Source organism: Balearica regulorum, chromosome 1, assembly GCF_011004875.1.
Source record: "Balearica regulorum gibbericeps isolate bBalReg1 chromosome 1, bBalReg1.pri, whole genome shotgun sequence".
Taxonomy (NCBI): domain Eukaryota; kingdom Metazoa; phylum Chordata; class Aves; order Gruiformes; family Gruidae; genus Balearica; species Balearica regulorum.
This window is the reverse complement of record NC_046184.1, coordinates 20,987,837-21,006,577: the sequence shown is the minus strand read 5'-3', so window position 1 is coordinate 21,006,577 and position 18,741 is coordinate 20,987,837. Positions and strand designations below refer to the sequence as shown.

Here is an 18,741-nt window from a genome sequence, read left to right as displayed (position 1 = left end):
CCAATAGGAGCCCCCCGCGTGCGCAGAGAGCTGAGGGGAGGGGCGTGGTGGAAAGGTGTCGGGGGAAGCGTTGCACGTCGGCCTCGCGCGCCGTCGTCGTCGTCTTCGCCGCCATCGTGAGAGCGGGCAGACACAAACTCCATATGGGCTTCAGATCCATCCGCCATTTATATTTGGCAGCCGGTTCGGAGCCTTTTGGCAACCGGGGGCGTGCTCTGCCCTCACCTAATATGGCTGGCCGGGGAAGTGGTCACGTGGTCACGGGGCTCTCTCCCCCGCCCCCCTCCTGCGGGCGCCCTCTGCGGTGCGGCCACGTGGGCGCCCGGGCGGTGAGTGTGGGCCGGGCCGAGGGCGTTGTGCCCGTGCCCGTGCCCGTGCCGGCGGGCGGGGCGGGGCGAGGCGAGGCAGGGCGGGGAGGGAGCGGCGGGAGCTAACGGCTGTGTGAGTGCGTGCGCGCGCGCGTGAGGGTGAGAGGGGAGGCCGGTAACGGCCGGTTCGTTCGCCGCAGCTCGGCTGCAGTCGGGCCAGGGGGCGTCGCCGGGAGCTCCGTCTCCCGCGGAGGCGCTGGGCTGCGGCTACAGCAACGCAGCAGGCGGCGGGGCGCTGCCAGGCGGCCCCCCCCCACCGGTCCGCCGCCTCCCAGGCGCGGCAGCTGCGGCGTGGCGGGAGGGAGCGGGGCAGGGGAGGCAGCCGCCTGCTGGGCCTGTCAGCGGGCGGGCGGGCTTGCTTTTGCCGCGGGGTCCTGTGCGGCCTCGGGGACCGTGCCGGTGGCTGCAGAGGCGGCGGGTGATGTGCTGTCGTCTTGAAACACCCCGGGGCTCCACGGGAGCGGCCTGAAGGGCAGTAATTTTAAATCCGCCCCGAGTGCGCACGCATCGGCGCACGCTGTGACGTGCGGCTAACGGCGATCTTCGTTTCTGAGCTCGGTGGGTTCAGCGTCGCCTGCCCGTTAGCTGAGGCGGGGGGTGGGGGAGGGACTGCGCGGCCAGCGGCGAGCCGAGGAGGCAGCGCTGCCGTGGAGACCCGCCGCCGGGGTGGGGGTGTGCGTGTCGGGTGCCCTCCGCGGGGCCGGCCGCTAGAGGGGGTCGGACACACGCCTGGGGCGGCGGCGTGCTCGGTACCGCGGGGGTGGGGGGGTCTTTCGGGGTTTGGGTTGTTCTAGTCGAGAGTATTCTGGTGTCTTCCCCCCCCCCCCCCCGTCCGAAGAGTGACATTTTCTACATAGCTTCGTAATACCGTCATAGCTGGTGGTGTGTCAGGCTTTTTTTCCTGCCTCAACTTTCTCCTCTCCTTTTTGTCTTAATTTCTTGGGGTTGTTTTTTTTTAGCCCGTCCCCAAACTCATGAGGAAATGTGTATAAGGATAGCAACTGTCACGTTCCTTCTTAGAAAAGAAGAAAAAGCAATACCAGCAAGTACAAGGTTTAAATCTGACCTCGTTCAGAAGTTAGCTTTAGAGCAAAATTGGAAGAGCTACTAAAGCATAGGAAAAAAACATGAAAATTGAAGTTAATACAACATAGGTTTTACCAAATCTAGATCAGCTCAGAGAAGGAGGATCTTAGGGTGAGATGCTCTCGGTGTGGTTCTGCTTACATGTTTCAGTACAGAGCATGTGAGGGGGTGAAATGTGGTCTCTGTAGACAGATTCAACATGCAGTTTGCCTGCCAAACTCTAATATGTTTATACTGAAGAATGTCTGTAAAACATGAGCCAAATGTGGTAGATTTTTCAGGGGAAGAAAAAAATCTTGGAACTGACACCTCCACAGAAAAAGTGTAGAAAAAGAATAAATCACTTCTGGTAAAAGTATTTCAGCCTTTTTTTAATGTGAGAAAACACTTTATTTTCACCCAGTTTAATCCCAGGAAAGGTGAATTCCTCGTGTTGAAAATCTCCGCTCTTCTATAATTCAGTCTTGATGCAGACTTCTAGGGGTCTAGAAGAGTACAAGTCTGAGGACAACTCTTCTGAAGTCATGAGAATGTTAATGATGAAACTATTTGTATTTGCTTATGATACTCCTCTAACCTTCGTTATTAAAAAAAATTTATGAAGTGAAAATCTGTTTCTGTGTTTTTGGAATTTAAAAATAAAAGTTGCAGTTGCAAGCATTTTGCCTTTATATAGCACATTTATTTTAAACATGAAATTCGGTGTCTACCTGTCTTGATAAATCCCACTTGAATTCTGACATTTGTCAGCATCATTTTTTGACAGAGCTTGTTATCTTGAGTCTTGACAAGACCACTAAATTTATTAGGCTTTATCTCAGAAACCTAGGTGTTGTCTTCATGCTTTGTTTTTTTTTTATCTTCTAGAGTGTTTCCCTTCAGGGAATTTCAGTATGTATAATACATATGATTATCTTGAAAATCTATGAGTATGCTGGCAAGCTTAATTTCTTCAGGCATACAAAAGGATTGGAGTCAACAAGATAAAAAAGCCTAGTGATAAACTGTGTATGGGATATTTAGCTTCACTGTCATTCTGATGATTTAGGAAGTTGGGGATTGATTGTTTATCTGGTGATCAGCTAAATATATCAGGAGCAGCCAATACTGTAGAGTGATCACAGTATAATGAATGTGATATTTATAGGTGAAGGTTAACATCTTTTCATTATACAACTGATATAGTTAAGAAGGAAAAAAAAGAGCTTCTTGACACTTGGGTCCTTTTACAAGGATTCATTGGGTCCTAAAATACCAGAAATGTTAAGAAGCTGTGAATTGGGAATGAGGCATACCTGCCTTGCTGGCGTATTATATGCTGCTCCACATACCGCACAAGCTGCCCAAATGCCTGTGTCGCTGTTTGCAGCAGTGGATTGGTCCTTCAGTGTCCGTTTTTCTCTCGGGGAAGTTTGGCCAGAAACGTGGGATGCCTCTGTATTTATTGGAAGAATTCAGCAAGAGAGCTTTCTGGTCATGAATTTGTACCAGATAAACTGCCCTGTGCAGTTCCTGCCAAACGCTTCTTGAAGCGCTCCTGATGGCAGTCCCATACCTGTTTTACTACTGCTGTGGAAAAAGGATTCTGTCGTAGCATCACCTGTTTTTATCCGTCCTCATAAAGAAGTAATGCAAGGCACAGGTTAAAAAGACTTCTTTGTGCTTCCTGGGATGTTGTCTTTATTTAGGATCTTAACCTTGCAAAACAAGCCAAAGGACTTCCCACAAAACTCTGAGCTCAGGATAGAGCTCCAGTTACAGCCTGTAACAGCAGCAATCATGAGAAAAAGAGGTGCTGTCAGTGAGATACATAAACTAATGTGCAGATACATGCGATTTACAGAGGTACATAAATCTTGGGGTTTATTTGTGTTAGCTGTGACAATAAGGAAACATTAGCTCACTTCATTTTTACTAATGAGGAGGACAAACATCAATTCAGGAAAAGGTAACTCTGGGCAGCAGTTGCTAAGTGATCCTAGCAAATCTGCCAACTACCTTACATCTGTTTCATGGACATATTTAGACTAAAACACGGGAGAAAACATCTCTAGCCAAAATCCTGGTTGTACCTTAAAAGTGCTATTTTTAAAGTTTTGTTTCTGTGAGAACAGAATGAGAATAACAATAAGCAAAACGTCTTTTTTATGAAATTGTAAACTTAGAAAAAGTGGGAAGCTTATATTTAAAGAACATGAGAGTACCTTGTTTTTGCTGGAAATGGTCATGGAAAAGAAATTTCTTTTTTAATACTGGTTTATAATCTGAAACCAGAAAAGATGAACTGTTTACTCATGACAGTACCTATGCTTCCTAGGCATCATCTGGACACATGATTTTATCATCACAATAAAATACATCATAAATACTACCCTAAGAATGGCTGTTGTGAAACCGAGCAGTTGGGAGAGGCAGCCTTTGTTTCTGGGTAGCAATGCGAAGGATGGGGCTCAGACCGTCTCACGCCATAATGACACGTGGTGTGCGTGCCGAAGGGGGTTCTTCCTTTGCTCACCGCGTCCAGACCTAGCCACTGGCAAGCTGGCAAATGCAGAAGATCAAAGTGCTCTATTCTGAGCAATTTCTCATCCTCGTGCTTCCTTTCCCACTAGTTTCAGAGTCCTAGACAAACGAGGGAGTATGTTCTAAAGATCATGTGTAAACCTGGTGAGAGTAAATTACAAAGCTGCCTTTCCCACAACATGGAGACATAATTGAGGTGGCACTCTCAGCAGGGGTGACAGTATGGAACGTAAAGGGAAATACTTTCTTAAGTAGCGTCTATCTTTGAGGGTTTTTATGGGAAAACTAATACCTTTATATTTACAGAAGATGCCATAAGTCCTGAAGTGCTGCCTGAATGTGTCTTTGGCTATCTACTTTATCCAATGTATGTATGAAAAAAAAAAAAAAAAAGGATGGATTGTTTGATTTAGTAGCCTTTGTTTAAACTTTTACAGTACTGTAGAATGTTTTCCTTGTGTTATTAATATCTCTTTTTCTGTTTGTACACTTCATGCCATGTTACTAATGTATTTTCTTTTAATTGTCTTTTTAATAATAATAGAATATATGTGAGTTTCGAACCCAAGATGGCTCAGAAGAGGAACTCGAGTGGGCCGTCATTCCTGTTGCTGCAGCTGATTATTATTGTGGCCTTTGTTCATTTAACTGTCTGTCCTTTTACAAAAGTGGAGGAAAGCTTTAACCTACAAGCTATCCATGATGTGATGTACCACCAACTGGACCTGGATAAGGTAAATTGGAAAGAAGGTGTTCTTTCTTGGACACTGTTAAAGATTGCAGTTCCCTGCTATATGAGTAGGATAAATGCAATGTGACCGTGGTTTATGTCAGTTTTCCTTTGTTTCTGATTCGCCTATCTTACTTAGATTTTCCTTTTTGCAGTATGACCACCATGAATTTCCCGGAGTTGTCCCAAGAACATTCCTTGGACCAATTTTTATTGCTGCTCTTTCCAGCCCAGCTATATATGTACTTTCTGTATTAAGAATGTCCAAGTTTTACTCCCAGCTGATAGGTATGAAAACTTTAAATCATCAGAAGAGAGATGTTTTTACTACTGGACTAATGGGTGACATTATAACATTCAATGTTTGGATCAATGATTAAAATGTGATATGCTTTTCTTTAATGAGAGATTTTGCAAACTGTAGGTACTTAGAACTTGCATGACATTTCCACCCTCTCTTTGGAGTAACTGACAGCATAGAGAAAGTCTGTGCCAGCAAATGTCAGATAGTGTTGCAAAAAGCCAGTGTCTTCAGAGAATACACTCCCATGTGTACTTCCGTGTACGCTTCAGAAAATATTGTTTAACTTGAGCATAGAAGCATTGACCTTTGTGCAAAAGTATCAGACAAGTTAAAGGTGGATTAAAACAGATAAACTAGTGGGGAAGTTTTGCTTTTTTTTTTCTTTGAAGTGGGTTATATTGTGATATCTTCCGTATTATTCTTCATAACTTCTTTGCATTACATTATGTAACATGGTTTGTCAGTGATCCATCTGATATTACTTTTACTTCCCATTTTGATTTTTCTAATAGTCCGAGGAAGCTTGGGGCTTAGTGTGATCTACACGTTATGGAAGTTGCAAAAAGAAGTTAGAAAGCAGTTTGGAGCAACTACATCAACAGTCTTCTGTCTCATCACTGTTACTCAGTTTCATTTGATGTTTTACTGTACGCGAACCCTCCCTAATGTGTTTGCGCTTCCTATTGGTAAGTATTTGCATAGAAGAATTTTTATATTTTAAAATTATTCTTCAAATGTATCAATAGTTAAAGCACAGAAAATGTGTGGTCAGACCAAATTAATATATGTGCTTGATTGATTTGTATGATAACAAGACTAAAAAACTTAAGCAGTTGTGAAGATCAGGTTCTAGAATATCTAAGGAACCTGAAGGCGCACAAGTCCATGGGACCCGATGAGATGCATCCACGGGTCTTGAGGGAACTGGCAGATAAGGTGGCCGGGCCACTCTCCATCATATTTGAGGAGTCCTGGAAGTCTGGCGAAGTTCCCACCAACTGGAAAAGGGGGGACATAACCCTCATTTTTAAGAAGGGAAAAAAGGAAGACCCAGGAAACTACAGGCTGGACAACCTCCCCTCCGTGCCTGGCAAGATCACGGAGCAGACCCTCCTGGAGACTATGCTCAGGCACATGGAAACTAAGGAGGTGATTGGTGACAGCCAACACGACTTCACTAAGGGCAAATCATGCCTGACAAACTTGGTGACCTTCTATGATGGGGTTACAGCGTCCGTGGATAAGGGAAGTCATCTGACGTCATCTGCCTGGACTTTTGCAAGGCATTTGACACTGTCCCGCACGATATCCTTGTCTCTAAATTGGAGAGACATGGATTCGATGGATGGACCACTCGGTGGATCAGGAATTGGCTGGATGGTCGCACTCAAAGAGTTGTGATCAATGGCTCAATGTCCAAGTGGAGAACAGTGATGAGTGGTGTTCCTCAGGGGTCGGTACTGGGACCGGCACTGTTCAACATCTTTGTCGGCGACATGGACAGTGGGATCGAGTGCACCCTCAGCAAGTTTGCCGACGACACCAAGCTGTGTGGTGTGGTCGACACGCTGGAGGGAAGGGATGCCATCCAGAGGGACCTGGACAGGCTGGAGAGATGGGCCCGTGTGAACCGCATGAAGTTCAACAAGGCCAAGTGCAAGGTCCTGCATGTGGGTCAGCGCAATCCCAAGCATGACTATAGGCTGGGCGAGGAATGGCTTGAAAGCAGCCCTGAGGAGAAGGACTTGGGGGTGTTGATTGATGAGAAGCTGAACATGAGCCGGCAGTGTGCGCTTGCAACCCAGAAAGCCAACCGTGTCCTGGGCTGCATCAAGAGAGGCGTGACCAGCAGGTCGATGGAGGTGATCCTGCCCCTCTACTCCGCTCTCGCGAGACCCCACCTGGAGTACTGCGTCCAGCTCTGGGGGCCCCAGTACAGGAGAGACACTGAGCTGTTGGAGCAAGTCCAGAGGAGGGCCACGAAGCTGATCAGAGGGCTGGAGCACCTCTCCTATGAGGACAGGCTGAGAGAGTTGGGGTTGTTCAGCCTGGAGAAAAGGCGGCTCCGGGGAGACCTAATTGTGGCTTACCAGTAGCTGAAGGGGGCCTACAGGAAAGATGGTGAGGGACTGTTTATCAGGGAGTGTAGTGACAGGACAAGGGGTAATGGGTTCAAGCTGAAGGAGAGTCGATTTAGATTAGATGTTAGAAAGAAATTCTTTACTGTGAGAGTGGCGAGGCACTGGAACAGGTTGCCCAGAGAGGTTGTGGAGGCTGCATCCCTGGAAGTGTTTAATGCCAGGTTGGATGGGGCTTTGGGCAACCTGGTCTAGTGGAGGGTGTCCCTGCCTGCAGCAGGGAGGGTTGGAACTAGATGATCTTTAAGGTCCCTTCCAACGCAAACCATTCTATGATTTATTTCTTTTTTTTTTTACCATATATGCTTACAATGACTGTTGAATCAAGCTTTATTGAATATGAGTATATGTGGAGTTTTTCAGATGGCTTTGATTAACTGCAGGCTTGGGTACACATATCTGATGCATAAACCATAGAGCTATTGAAAAGGTGGTAGGTACACCTGCAGTTCAGAAAAAATCTGTGAACTTGGTCTACACAGGAAACAGCTTTCTCATGAGACTGTGGAACGAACTCCCACTGCAATCTCTCCACCTTCCTCTTCTGGAGTTATCTACAAATGTAGCAGTTTGTACATTTAAAGGGGAGGAAAAAAAATCAAAGTTAAAACCTTACTGTACACATACAATTTTTTCCCCATAGATGATGGGAGGGAAGACTAACCCCATGTGACCAATATTAGCTGAGTCACTTAAGGCTTTAGTGCAAGTTTTTCAACTAAGAAAATTGTGAGGTTGGTTAAGAACCTGTGTAGAACAGAACTGAAAACAAAAAGCAGTTGAAATGTCAGATAAACAACATGTAGTAATAAACTTCTCAGATAATTTCTGCAGGTATTAAAAATACAAGTTCTTTCATGTTTTTGTACTATTAATATTTCACACATTTTTCTTAGGATCATGACCACTTTATTATGTAGTCAGTGTTGTAGACATAATGATGTGTCTCCAGCTAACCATGCAAATGGATTTATAGTTCTGTAGTCTCTTTTTCATATTTGAAATAGGGTGCTGTTGTCATGAACACAGCATATACTCAGCCAAGAGAATAAACTAACTCTTCAGCTGATACAGAGCAATAATAATTCTGAATCTTAGTTTGAAAGGCTTTTAATATTTCCTTAAGGTTTGGGTTTGTTTGGTTGTTTGGGTTTTTGTTTGTTTTTTTCCAAGAAAGATATTAAATATACTGTCTAGGAAGAGTTCCCATATGTTCTTTCTCTGGTTATAATTTTCCTACTTACGTAAGCATCAACTGTGGCAAGTTTTGTGTTATTCCGAATTACATTTCTCTAACTGAGGAAGAATTTCTGGACTAGAAATTGTAGGAAGACCAAGAGAGGATTTGTGGGAAGTTAGAGGATCAAGATGCTAGCATTGAGAAAAGTGTTGCCCTTTAGAAAATGAATAGTTCAGTGTGTCAGATGTGTGCTTTTTTATTTTTTGCAGTGGTCCTAGCATTGACATTTTGGATACAGCAAAAGCAGAAGCCGTTCATTTGGTTCTCAGCTTTGGCAATTATAATCTTCAGATCAGAGCTCTGCATATTTTTAGGCCTCATGCTCCTGGTGACGTTATTAACTAAAAGAATCTCCATTTTCAAGGTGCTTTCCCATGCTGTTCCTGCTGGAATTTGTTGCTTGGGTAAGTGTTTGCTTGGAAAAAAACAAATGCCACATATTAAATTCAGCAGAAGTCTGGAGATTTGCCTGACTTCTCTGGTGACCTGGCCCTTAGGGCTTTTTTTATCCTTTTCTTTTTTTTTTTCCCCTGTCTGATTCCATTTGCTAATAATATGAAAAGGTTAGTTATTTCTTTGAAAATTTCCATGTGACGAAATAGAGCACAGAGCAGAAGATACTGTGACTCCCACCTTTAGATGCTTACAGTATAACGTCCTGATCTTAAAAAGGCTTAGATGTGCAAGTTGACTTTAGTATAATTAGTACTTGGCTATAGCTACACATACATTATCAGCTGTAGTATCTATTGCCATGATGATAAGCTGAATCCCAGGATAAAATACAACACTGTGAGAGACGGGGATACCGCACAAGAGGATTGTGGGGAGAGTCACACTTCAGCTCTGTTTCTTTATTACATTAATTTTAATAGCTTAAGTGATTATCCATGCTAGAGAGGTTGAAAAATCTCCTTGTCTCTACCCATCCGTGGAAGGCTCGTGCATAGGCACGTAAATACTCTAAGCTTCTCTGCCAGCCTACCTAATTGAATATGCTGTTGTCAGATGCCTGATGATGACCTCTGGTAGTGTGCTGTCCCTTCCACAGTGTGGACAATGGAAACAATAGAAAATCATGCCATGTGCATTTGGAGGCACCTCGCAGTGTAAGAGTTTGGACGTCCAATGGAAATTAGTCAGTGCTACTCCCATTCCTTCTCTGGGCAAACTGCTTAAATACCAGAGCAATTTTCACAGAGCTGAGTGGAGGAGGTTGGGCTGATGGATTTGCTGCTCTTCCAGTCTTTTTGCCTTTCATCCCTTATCCTCCTCCTTCCCTCCCACCTAATAAATGGTAGCAAACTTCTAGAAATCGTTTTTCTTAGCAGCTCTACAATAAAAATACATTTTGTACCATATGAAGTTAACCCGGGTTTCTTACCTTTCGTTAAATTTATGCTCTAATATTCTTTTAAAACAAATTTTAATTAAACCACTGCTTTTCACACCTGGGGTTGGAGTGGGGCGAATCTCAATCAGATTCCTATCTAACATGCTTCTATTAAGACTTCTGTTAGGAAGTGCCTCCCTACCCTGCATTTCCACTGCAAGACAGATTCAACCTTCTCTGTGGCTTTGGGTGAGGCTTACCATGCATGTTCCAGTTTATGTTGATCTCATCAGTAAATGGGCAATTTGGATGTGCTAGTTTGCTTTTCCCTAGTTTTTAATTCACTCTGCTTTGTATTTCTCTCATTCTTTTAGGGCTAACAGTTGCTGTGGATTCTCTATTTTGGAGGCAACTTGTATGGCCTGAGGGGAAAGTGCTCTGGTATAACACAATTTTAAACAAAAGTTCTGACTGGGGAGTATCCTTTGAAATGTCCTGAGAAAAAGATCTATTGAACACTACCTGCCAAAGCAAAGACTTGATGTAACCTATTCCTGAGCCTCAGTTACGGTGTTAAATTCTACTTTTCATCTAGTATTTCATTATTTAAAGCTTATGAGACAATGTCTGTTTCTTAGATCTTTCTATAAATTTTGACTTTCCTCTGCTGACTGTTTCTTCTTGTTTCTTTGTGTTCTACCAGTGTAGAGCCAGGTTTCTTCCCCTTTATTTTTCAAGTTGCCCATTATTAGTGCCATTTGCTGTGTCTCAGTTTGGCTGATGTGAATGTAGTTGGGCAACTGCTTTTATTTCTCAAAGGGTAAGGCAGAAAACCAAATGCCTGGAAGTGCATATTTGCAAAATTTGCGTGTACTACTGTAAAGAATAGTTACTTTACTTGTCAGCAGTGAAAGATCCTTAACTCTCCTTTTCACCTTGAAGACCTCCCCCTTCTTGTGGTATTTCTATTCAGCCCTGCCTCGTGCTTTGGGATGCAGCATCATATTTGTACCTTTAGGTGTGGCAGAAAAGAGAACTCGGATATTACTTTTGCCAGCACTGGGCTTTATTTTCTTGTATTCATTTCTCCCACACAAAGAGCTGCGTTTTATTATATATACTTTCCCTGTCTTCAACGTAGTGGCTGCTAAAACATGCTCACGAATGTAAGTTAAAAATTCTGCTTATTGTTTTTCTCTGACAATGCAAAAAGAAAAGCAAAAATATTATTACTATTTTCATGCACTTCTTCCATCTTGGAATCTGGATCATCATGAGATCTTCATATGCTTTAGAAAGGAGGTCTGTATCACTGTACTCATTTGGCTAAAGAGGGAAATGGAGACAAAAAGAAGTTAAATGACTTGACAGGATGATTTGGCAAGTCTGGGGCAGAGTTGAGAACAGAGCCCTGATTTTACTGTTACGCTGTTATAATTCAGTTTATTTTATCCACCAGAGAAAAAAACACATTCCAGTGTACTCCTGTGTTGTTAACATAACTTACCTTAGGAGACAGTTTAATATACAAGTGGGGCTCATGAAACACGGAGTTGGTATTAAATAGTTAAACTTGAGTATATTGAAGAAACAAATTGAAGTTAAACTCTGAAGTTCTCTGAAAGAGACTACATTCATAGCTAAAGGTTTTAAACACAGAAATACTTAACTTTATTGATGAGCTTGTATTAGCTTTATTAATGAGAATATTCTAATTTAAATGTCACTAGAAGCTAGTCTTTTAGAAATGGATAATAAATGTATTCATACACATGATTGTAACAGAGTTTGCATTAACCTCTATTATCTAGCAGTGGAGTTTTCGTAAAAGTTCTGTCACAACAGTCAATGACCAGTATGAAAAAAAAAAAGAGTTTATTCTTACTCATTTTTCCCTCCTCAACAGACTGAATAACTACAGGAAATCCTGGCTGTACAAACTTGGATCTCTCTTTGTTATAATGCATCTCCTAGTTAATGCTGCTTATTCGGGAATATCTTTATATGTTTCACATTTCAATTATCCTGGAGGAGTGGCAATTCAGAAGTTGCATGAGTTAGTACCTTCAACAGCAGGTATGTAAAGCTGGCTTGAGGTACATTCGCCTAATTTCAATTGCTTTTTTTTTTCTGCTAGTATATCTTTGCATGTACTGGACATTACTGCTTCACACTATTTTTCACACTATTTAGATGCATCTTTTCTGTTACTGCTTTGTTAATTTATTACTCAGAGTGTTCTTAGAAGAATTTTGAAATTCTGTTTTGTTTTCTTTGTTTACATAGATGTCTCTGTTCATATTGATGTGGCTGCAGCACAAACAGGAGTTTCTCGGTTTCTGGAAATGAATTCAGATTGGAGGTATGTTATGAACAAGGTATTTTGATCTGAAGACAGGAGCCTACTTTTTCCTTTCTTGTATATGCACAGGGGTAAGCATGACAGATATGGTTTCTGGTACAGCATATTTATTAAGCCAGATCAAGAACCATGTGAAATGTCAGAGAATTTTGATGTGGGCAGCGCTACAATTTCAGAAATAGAGCACTGCAATGTTTTTTAATTGTTTTGATTGGTTCTGGTTTGCCTAAATAGTATAGAATCTTTTAAAAACATCAGAAACAGTGCAAAAAATCGTTAGCTTAGTAAAACACCAATATCTTTAATGCAGCTATGTTGGATGTCTCACTAGATCTTGTAAAACTCAGCTGTAGATGAACATGTTTCTGTTCTTGGCAGAACAGTGTACATAATTGTGGGAATATCTTCTCACTTGGTTTGTTTTTAAATGATTTCTGGCAATTTGAGGCTTAACCTGCATATTCATATTCAAAGTCTATTTTTATTTGGAACATTTTTCACATGGAAAGCATTGAAGCTGCTGTTGTGGACTATCTGTCAGATTCATTAGATCTGAGAGAAAGCAGTTGAATGCTTTGTTACCATGACCAGCAGTCATGTACAAACATTTTTAAGAATCAGAATATTTAAATGAATAGTAGGAGACATTTGTGGGATGGCATTGTTTGCTTTTCAGGATGCAGACCGAAAAAAGGCACCTTTCTGATTCTTAGGCCTGCCTCTTCAGCTGAAGTGTAGGTTTCTAATTTAAAATGTCACCTTAATGAAAATGATTCAGCAGAAAGTGACACAAAGCCTCACTTCATACTTGCACAAAACAATACAAGCAGACTTTGGTTTAAGAAGTACTGTGAGCATGGGGTTCTTTTGCCTCAGTTACATTCTTCAGGATCAGATGAACAAACATAATTATTGTTTTGTTTAGAGATAAAAGTTTTTTGGAAGTAAAGAGGAAGAAGGGGAAAATATGCTTCTGGGAGAATTATAAAAAGTGTTGAGGTTGCTATGCCTTATTTTATGTCCATGCTCTGTCATAATATTCTGATGGTATAGATAGTATAAAGCTGAATTGCCTTCACAGTTACCAGGCCAATGTTTATTTCAAATTGTTTTTTCCGTGTTCATTCTAGAGAAAGTCTTAAGCCATGAACAGTCAGGAGGAGACTTTAAACTATTAGAGTACAAGTGGTAGAACACACGTGATAGCTAAAATGTTCCAGTCTCTTCACACTACTCTAAATACAACTCTACTCTTTAAATACAATGCTTAATTTCAATGAGCTTTTTTAGGTCCTGGGTTTTGAATTGTTTTGAGCTTGCAAGGCTGTGGGATACTGGAATTGGAAGGTGAACCAATAATATCCCTGTCACTGATGGATGTTTCATAGTGTTGGATCCACAGACCAGTTTGTGTCTCTCACTTTTATCTTTACTCATCATAAAAAAAGCCTCAAGGGAGGGCTGATTCGTCATAAAATTTCACATTAAAAAAAACAGGCAAAATCTGCAACTGAGCATCATACACAGGAATACCACTTTGTCTAACAGCACAATAGTGTGAAGTTTAGTGGCACCGGCTGTCCATTTTCCCTTTATCCAAGGAAGCAACAGCCTTTCAGATGGATGAAAACTAATTTACTGTCTTCATAGACTGTGTACATCAGGTGAAAACAGATTTATGGATGGAGTGGCTATGAAGGCTGATGATTCATCAGGATAACTACAATCCATAAATAAAAGTGTCTTAAAGTGAACAGCTTTCAGTGGCGTGCTTAGATTAGATCTGTTTGCCTCAAGAAAAATGCAAGTGATCCATTATTTTTCTTCAAAGGCTGATTGAAAGAAGCGTGATGCAGATTCTTACGCAGGACAGGTGTTACAATCTTGTCTTCAATTAGTGCAGTCTCTTTGAACCAGGAATAAACATGCTGTATAAGCTTAAAGTATTTAAAATTAATAAATTTCAGAAATGCTTGCAGCCAGATGAAAGGCCCTTTGTTTGCTGATGAAGAAAACGCAAAATTAGGAGTTGGTAAAGCTGTTATGAAGTATGCCATTCCTTCTGCCAGTTTGGACGCGTGTACCATCCTAAGTGGTATTGTGATCTTTTTGGAAATAGCAGATGAAATCAGCGTGCTTTTTTTTTTTTTTTTAGAAGAAGGAAACACTTACTCAATGTGCAAAGTCTAATTCTACAATATATGTTGTATATAATCACACCTCTGGATTCTGTCAGCCTGGGGTCTGTTCTGGATTGCCAAAATTTTATTTAATCCACGCAAATCTTCTAGTTTGCTGTAGAGTACTTGCTTTTAATATCTTAAATGTTAATGACTGCTATGTCAGGGAGTGTTGTAAAAATATATACATTGAGATATCCTTTACAGTTTTTCACAGAGAATTCAGGCAGATGAAAGGCTAGGTTTGCAAAGATACATGTGGCAAAAGATGCAGCCTAGATTTACTCCTAGGTGCACTTAAGAGTGTGTAGGGTTGGGATTGTACCGCTTCCCTACCAGCGTCCATGCCTGTAAGAAAAGCCACAGCTTTGAGTAAGTTGCTTGTGAAATGCGTGGGAAGGATCAGGTGCCTAAGAATAGGAGCTCTACGAGCTGGTAGAAAACAGTGCACAGAAAAGGGCAACAGAAAGGGTGAAGAACTGGGCACTGCTTCTCACCTGGGTTACAGAGTGTGGACAGTCTTGTATAGTTAGATGCCCAAGGCTATCTGCTGGTAAATAAACTAAAGGTAAGTAACCTCAGTCTTAACCTCTGTTTCTGGACTGTTACCCAGCATTAGTGTAGAATGTTTTTTCTGGAATATAGAGCAAAGATCTGAATTCAGGTCTCCCACTTTTGAAAGTACACTAAACAGTGCTCTACAGAGTGTTTTTGGGTGGACTTATCTTATTTGATACCTTTGAAGTTGCTGGATTTAGGACTCAATCGGGCTGCCATGTCCAATGTAAACATCCTAACCCTTGGGCTATAAATTCCACCTGGCACTCTTCAGTGAATGAACAGATAACAATTGTGAAGTAGAACAGTGTCTTCATGACACAGTGAAGGAGATCTACCTCACTTTCTGGAAAATTGGAGAGGTTCATGCAGCTGTGTGAGATAACAAACTTCAGTTCTGGGCTTGATAGAGAGAGTGGCTGAACCTAGATCTTTCACATCCCTGCCAAATGCTTAAGTCATTTGTTTCCTCATCCTGTAAATTTCCTCTATGGCTACATTGAATATAACTCCTTTTAAGAAATAACTGTAAGTGTACATGTTAAATAACTTTAGAACTCACTGGTTATTTTTATATAATTTTTTAATATATAATTTTTATATATATATATATAGGTACCTAAGCAGGTTTATAAAAGCTGACCCAAAGTGACCTGCCCAAACATGTAGTAGGTCAGGGAACTGAACCCAGAAGTGCCAAGTTAATGCTGTAATTGCCAGGCTGTTATTTCTTTCCTATAGTGTTCAAGGAGTTCTTTTCCTTGCTATTCTCTAAGGCTCCTACTTTAATGTGTGATGACCAGAAGAGAAAGGTTTCTGTTAAAGTGCCTCATAACTTTTTTTTTTTAATTAAAAAAGCAAAAAAAAACCCCAGCCAAACCCCAGCACAAACAAAAAAAACCACCCAAACCCACACTAATCCAAACCACAATTCTTGTAGAGTAAAACTTAAAAATTAATCCAGTTTTCTACAGTCTTAGGATTTGGTGTCCTTTCTCCACAGAACTCAAATAGAGAACTGGTGAGAAATTTTCTAGGAGTCTTGATTTATCTCACAATAGCAGCAGAAAGATTTGCATAGAATCCCTAAACTCTTCAAAAATACTATTTCTTCCTCCAGTACTAGTTAATTTCATCAAGAGATATAACTGAGAATGTTACAGTTTCTTTTGTGTTCCATCTTTGATGCTACATGCCCTCGCAATAATGGAGATGTTTAATATGTGAAGAGAGGAATGTAAATAAGCTTTCTTTATTCTTTACAGGTATGACAAAAGAGAAGATGTTAAACCAGGAGACCAGCTGATGTTTTCTTACACACACATTCTGATGGAAACAGACCCTCTTCAGATATCACATTACAAGACAACCCACAGGCCATTGGCAAATATACCTGGAATCAGTAAAATTGGGTTGAACCTTACTGCGCTACCTCCTTTTACTTTAAACTTGAAACCAAAATTAGTACTGTTGGAAAAACTTCCTCTATCATCTTGACTGTGAATTCTAAGTAAGTCTTTTGATGTAATTTTGCTGATGACTGAGCAATCTAAGATAGCAGCAAATTGTCATTCCAGCACTGCAATTCAGCTTCTGTGGAAAGGCACGGAAAATCGTTGTGCCGATTGGTATTTAGCTCCGTCCTGTTTCTTACATAAATATTACAATGCATTCCTAGTCAGTATATACTCAAGTACTGAGTTGTATTGTTAAATATGTTTGAGAGGCTACCTGCAAGTTTAGTGGTATTAAGTAAAACCTGTTGACTTGGTTTGGGTAGCTGTTTCATAACGTAGCGCGGGTATGTCCTAATTGTCCTATATAAGATACATAATGGAACAAGTTTGTGCTATGGCAATAATTTGATATGTAATCTATGTGTGCAAAGATGTATTACTTGATGTATCTGCAGGATTGTAACCCCATCAGTTGTTAGATTGCCTGTGTGAAACTTCAATGATGTTATCAACATAGGAAAGCCATATTCATTGTGGCTTCATCACAATAACTAATTGTGCCCTGTAGGCTACCAACTAATTAAAGAGAAAGATTCACTTAAAAAGCAGTTGGACCTCTTGGCAAGCACTGTCTCATAACAGATTTGAGTATTAAAGGATGGTTATCTTTATCCCAACAGCTCATGAATAAGCAGCAACTTGGATTTCACAGAAAAAACAAACTTTCTAAAATAGTGCTTCCCTCTTCCCTCTTCTGCAATGGTATTATTTTAATTTGCAGTGTAAAAATTTACGTATGAAAATATTCACTTGAATACACTTCAAGAAGATAGATGCTGTTTTCCTTTTTTTGTTAAGTAGTCCCTTTGGAAAGGAGTAAACTAATGTGCCATGTGTTGTATTCTATAAACTAGAATAAGATAGCATGCTCTGTAGTCTCTTTCCTAGATGTTTTTGTTAAGGATGTCTGCCTAGATTGCTGAATGGAACAAATTAAGGGGTAAACTAAGAAAAAAAGTTAGAATTTTGGTTAGGACTGGTTGTAATATGACAGGAGCTCCATTACTGTAAGAAATCAGTATTGCTGAAATAATCATGGGCAGAAAACTATTCCTTGCTGACTGCAAACTCGAGTAAAAAATTCTTATTGAATGAAGTGGTTGGTTTTGGGGTTTTTTTACTCTTCAAGTGTGGTTCATTCAGGAACTGTATTTACCTGTGTACATTTCAGTTTTTAGGACCATGGGGTTTTTTTACCTTTTAGATGATGTATCTGAGGAACTGATCTGGTGGGGTGGAGCCTGCTCCCGTGGGTGGTGGTGGCCGTTGGGCAGGCTTCCTCACCCTGAGCAGATCTGCAGAGGCAGCCTGCAGAACTTGTTGGTCCAGTCTCCGGCTGCTCTTGAAATTGAAATCGCTCAAGTATTATCTATCTGACTTGTCTTTAGAAGAAAACTCAGCTTCCTCCTGAGCTAATTTGAACATCAAACAGTTCACATGAGACAGAAGGAAGTATGTGTGCAAATAGCTGAGAATTTGGAACAATACAAAGGAAAACTTTTGAGTAATGATGTAGGCCCTTACGTTAAGTTTAACCATTGACTTTATGTAACTCCCCCACACTGTAATCCACAACTCAAGAACCTGAACTAGAATTTATCCTGCCCTAGCATTGCCAAATGTCTGCACTGCTGAAGTTACATGTATAGTTACTCCAGCTTTCCAGATCCCTGGTTGTCAGAATCCCTCTGCAGAAACTTGCTTGTATTAACTACAGAGAAAACGTAGGGCTATTATGCTTGTCACATAGGCATCTTGAGCTAACGCCTGAAGTGGCACAGAATGTGTGGACATGAGGCATCTGAAGAGTTAAATCTTGCTGAATGTCAGACACACTTAGCTGACTTGGTCCTTCCACAGACTGTGGTTCTGGTGTCTGGGTGCTACCTGTTGGACTTACACTAGTGATGGTGTTCAGCTGCAGTAGTAGCGTGTAATACTGCTCACGGCCTCACCACTGATGAAAATAAAAGCTATCAATCAATCATCAGCTCAAATTGGCTGTTTAGTCCACTTGTTTGGGGTAGAGAAAGGTAAAATGCATACAAAGCGACAGGAGAGAGCTACTAGATTGCAGTTTTGAACAGCGTCTGAAGTTTATTTATGTCCTGTTGCATCTTGCTCTGTATGTGTGGTTCTTGAAAAGTGCTTAGTTTTAAGATCGGCAACATGACTGAGTTTGTGGACTAAGGGCTAAATCACGACCCACGCAGTGCATGCAGCACCGCGGCACTGGTGGCTGTGCGACTGTGACAGCAGGGTAAGTCCCTCCAGCACAGGCCTAGAGTATCATGGTAGCCCAGCCCCGGAGTAAGAAAGGGCAGCTGTCAAACTGTGATGAAGATTACTGCAGTTTTTCCCCAAAGGCTGTTTTCAGTAAACAAGCAGTCCTTGGAGTAGAA

The 18,741-nt window shown here is 41.3% G+C and overlaps 1 protein-coding gene across 3 annotated transcripts; it reads left to right on the top strand.

Annotated features, from left to right (window-relative positions):
• The first annotated feature begins 39 nt into the window (after positions 1-39).
• Positions 40-17,431, top strand: ALG12 (ALG12 alpha-1,6-mannosyltransferase). Of its 3 annotated transcripts, none has more exons than XM_075742611.1 (10): positions 40-329; positions 4,522-4,711; positions 4,863-4,995; positions 5,524-5,697; positions 8,599-8,793; positions 10,097-10,200; positions 10,665-10,888; positions 11,629-11,798; positions 12,009-12,084; positions 16,088-17,431. In XM_075742611.1, exons 2-10 carry the CDS (start codon positions 4,547-4,549, stop codon positions 16,317-16,319), a joined length of 1,473 nt encoding a protein of 490 aa, XP_075598726.1. In that variant the 5' UTR covers positions 40-329; positions 4,522-4,546; the 3' UTR covers positions 16,320-17,431. The 3 variants fall into 3 exon arrangements, with proteins under 3 accessions (XP_075598726.1, XP_075598716.1, XP_075598709.1); XM_075742601.1 differs by lacking the exon at positions 40-329 and adding an exon at positions 399-441; XM_075742594.1 differs by lacking the exon at positions 40-329 and adding an exon at positions 451-926.
• The last annotated feature ends 1,310 nt before the right edge of the window (positions 17,432-18,741 follow it).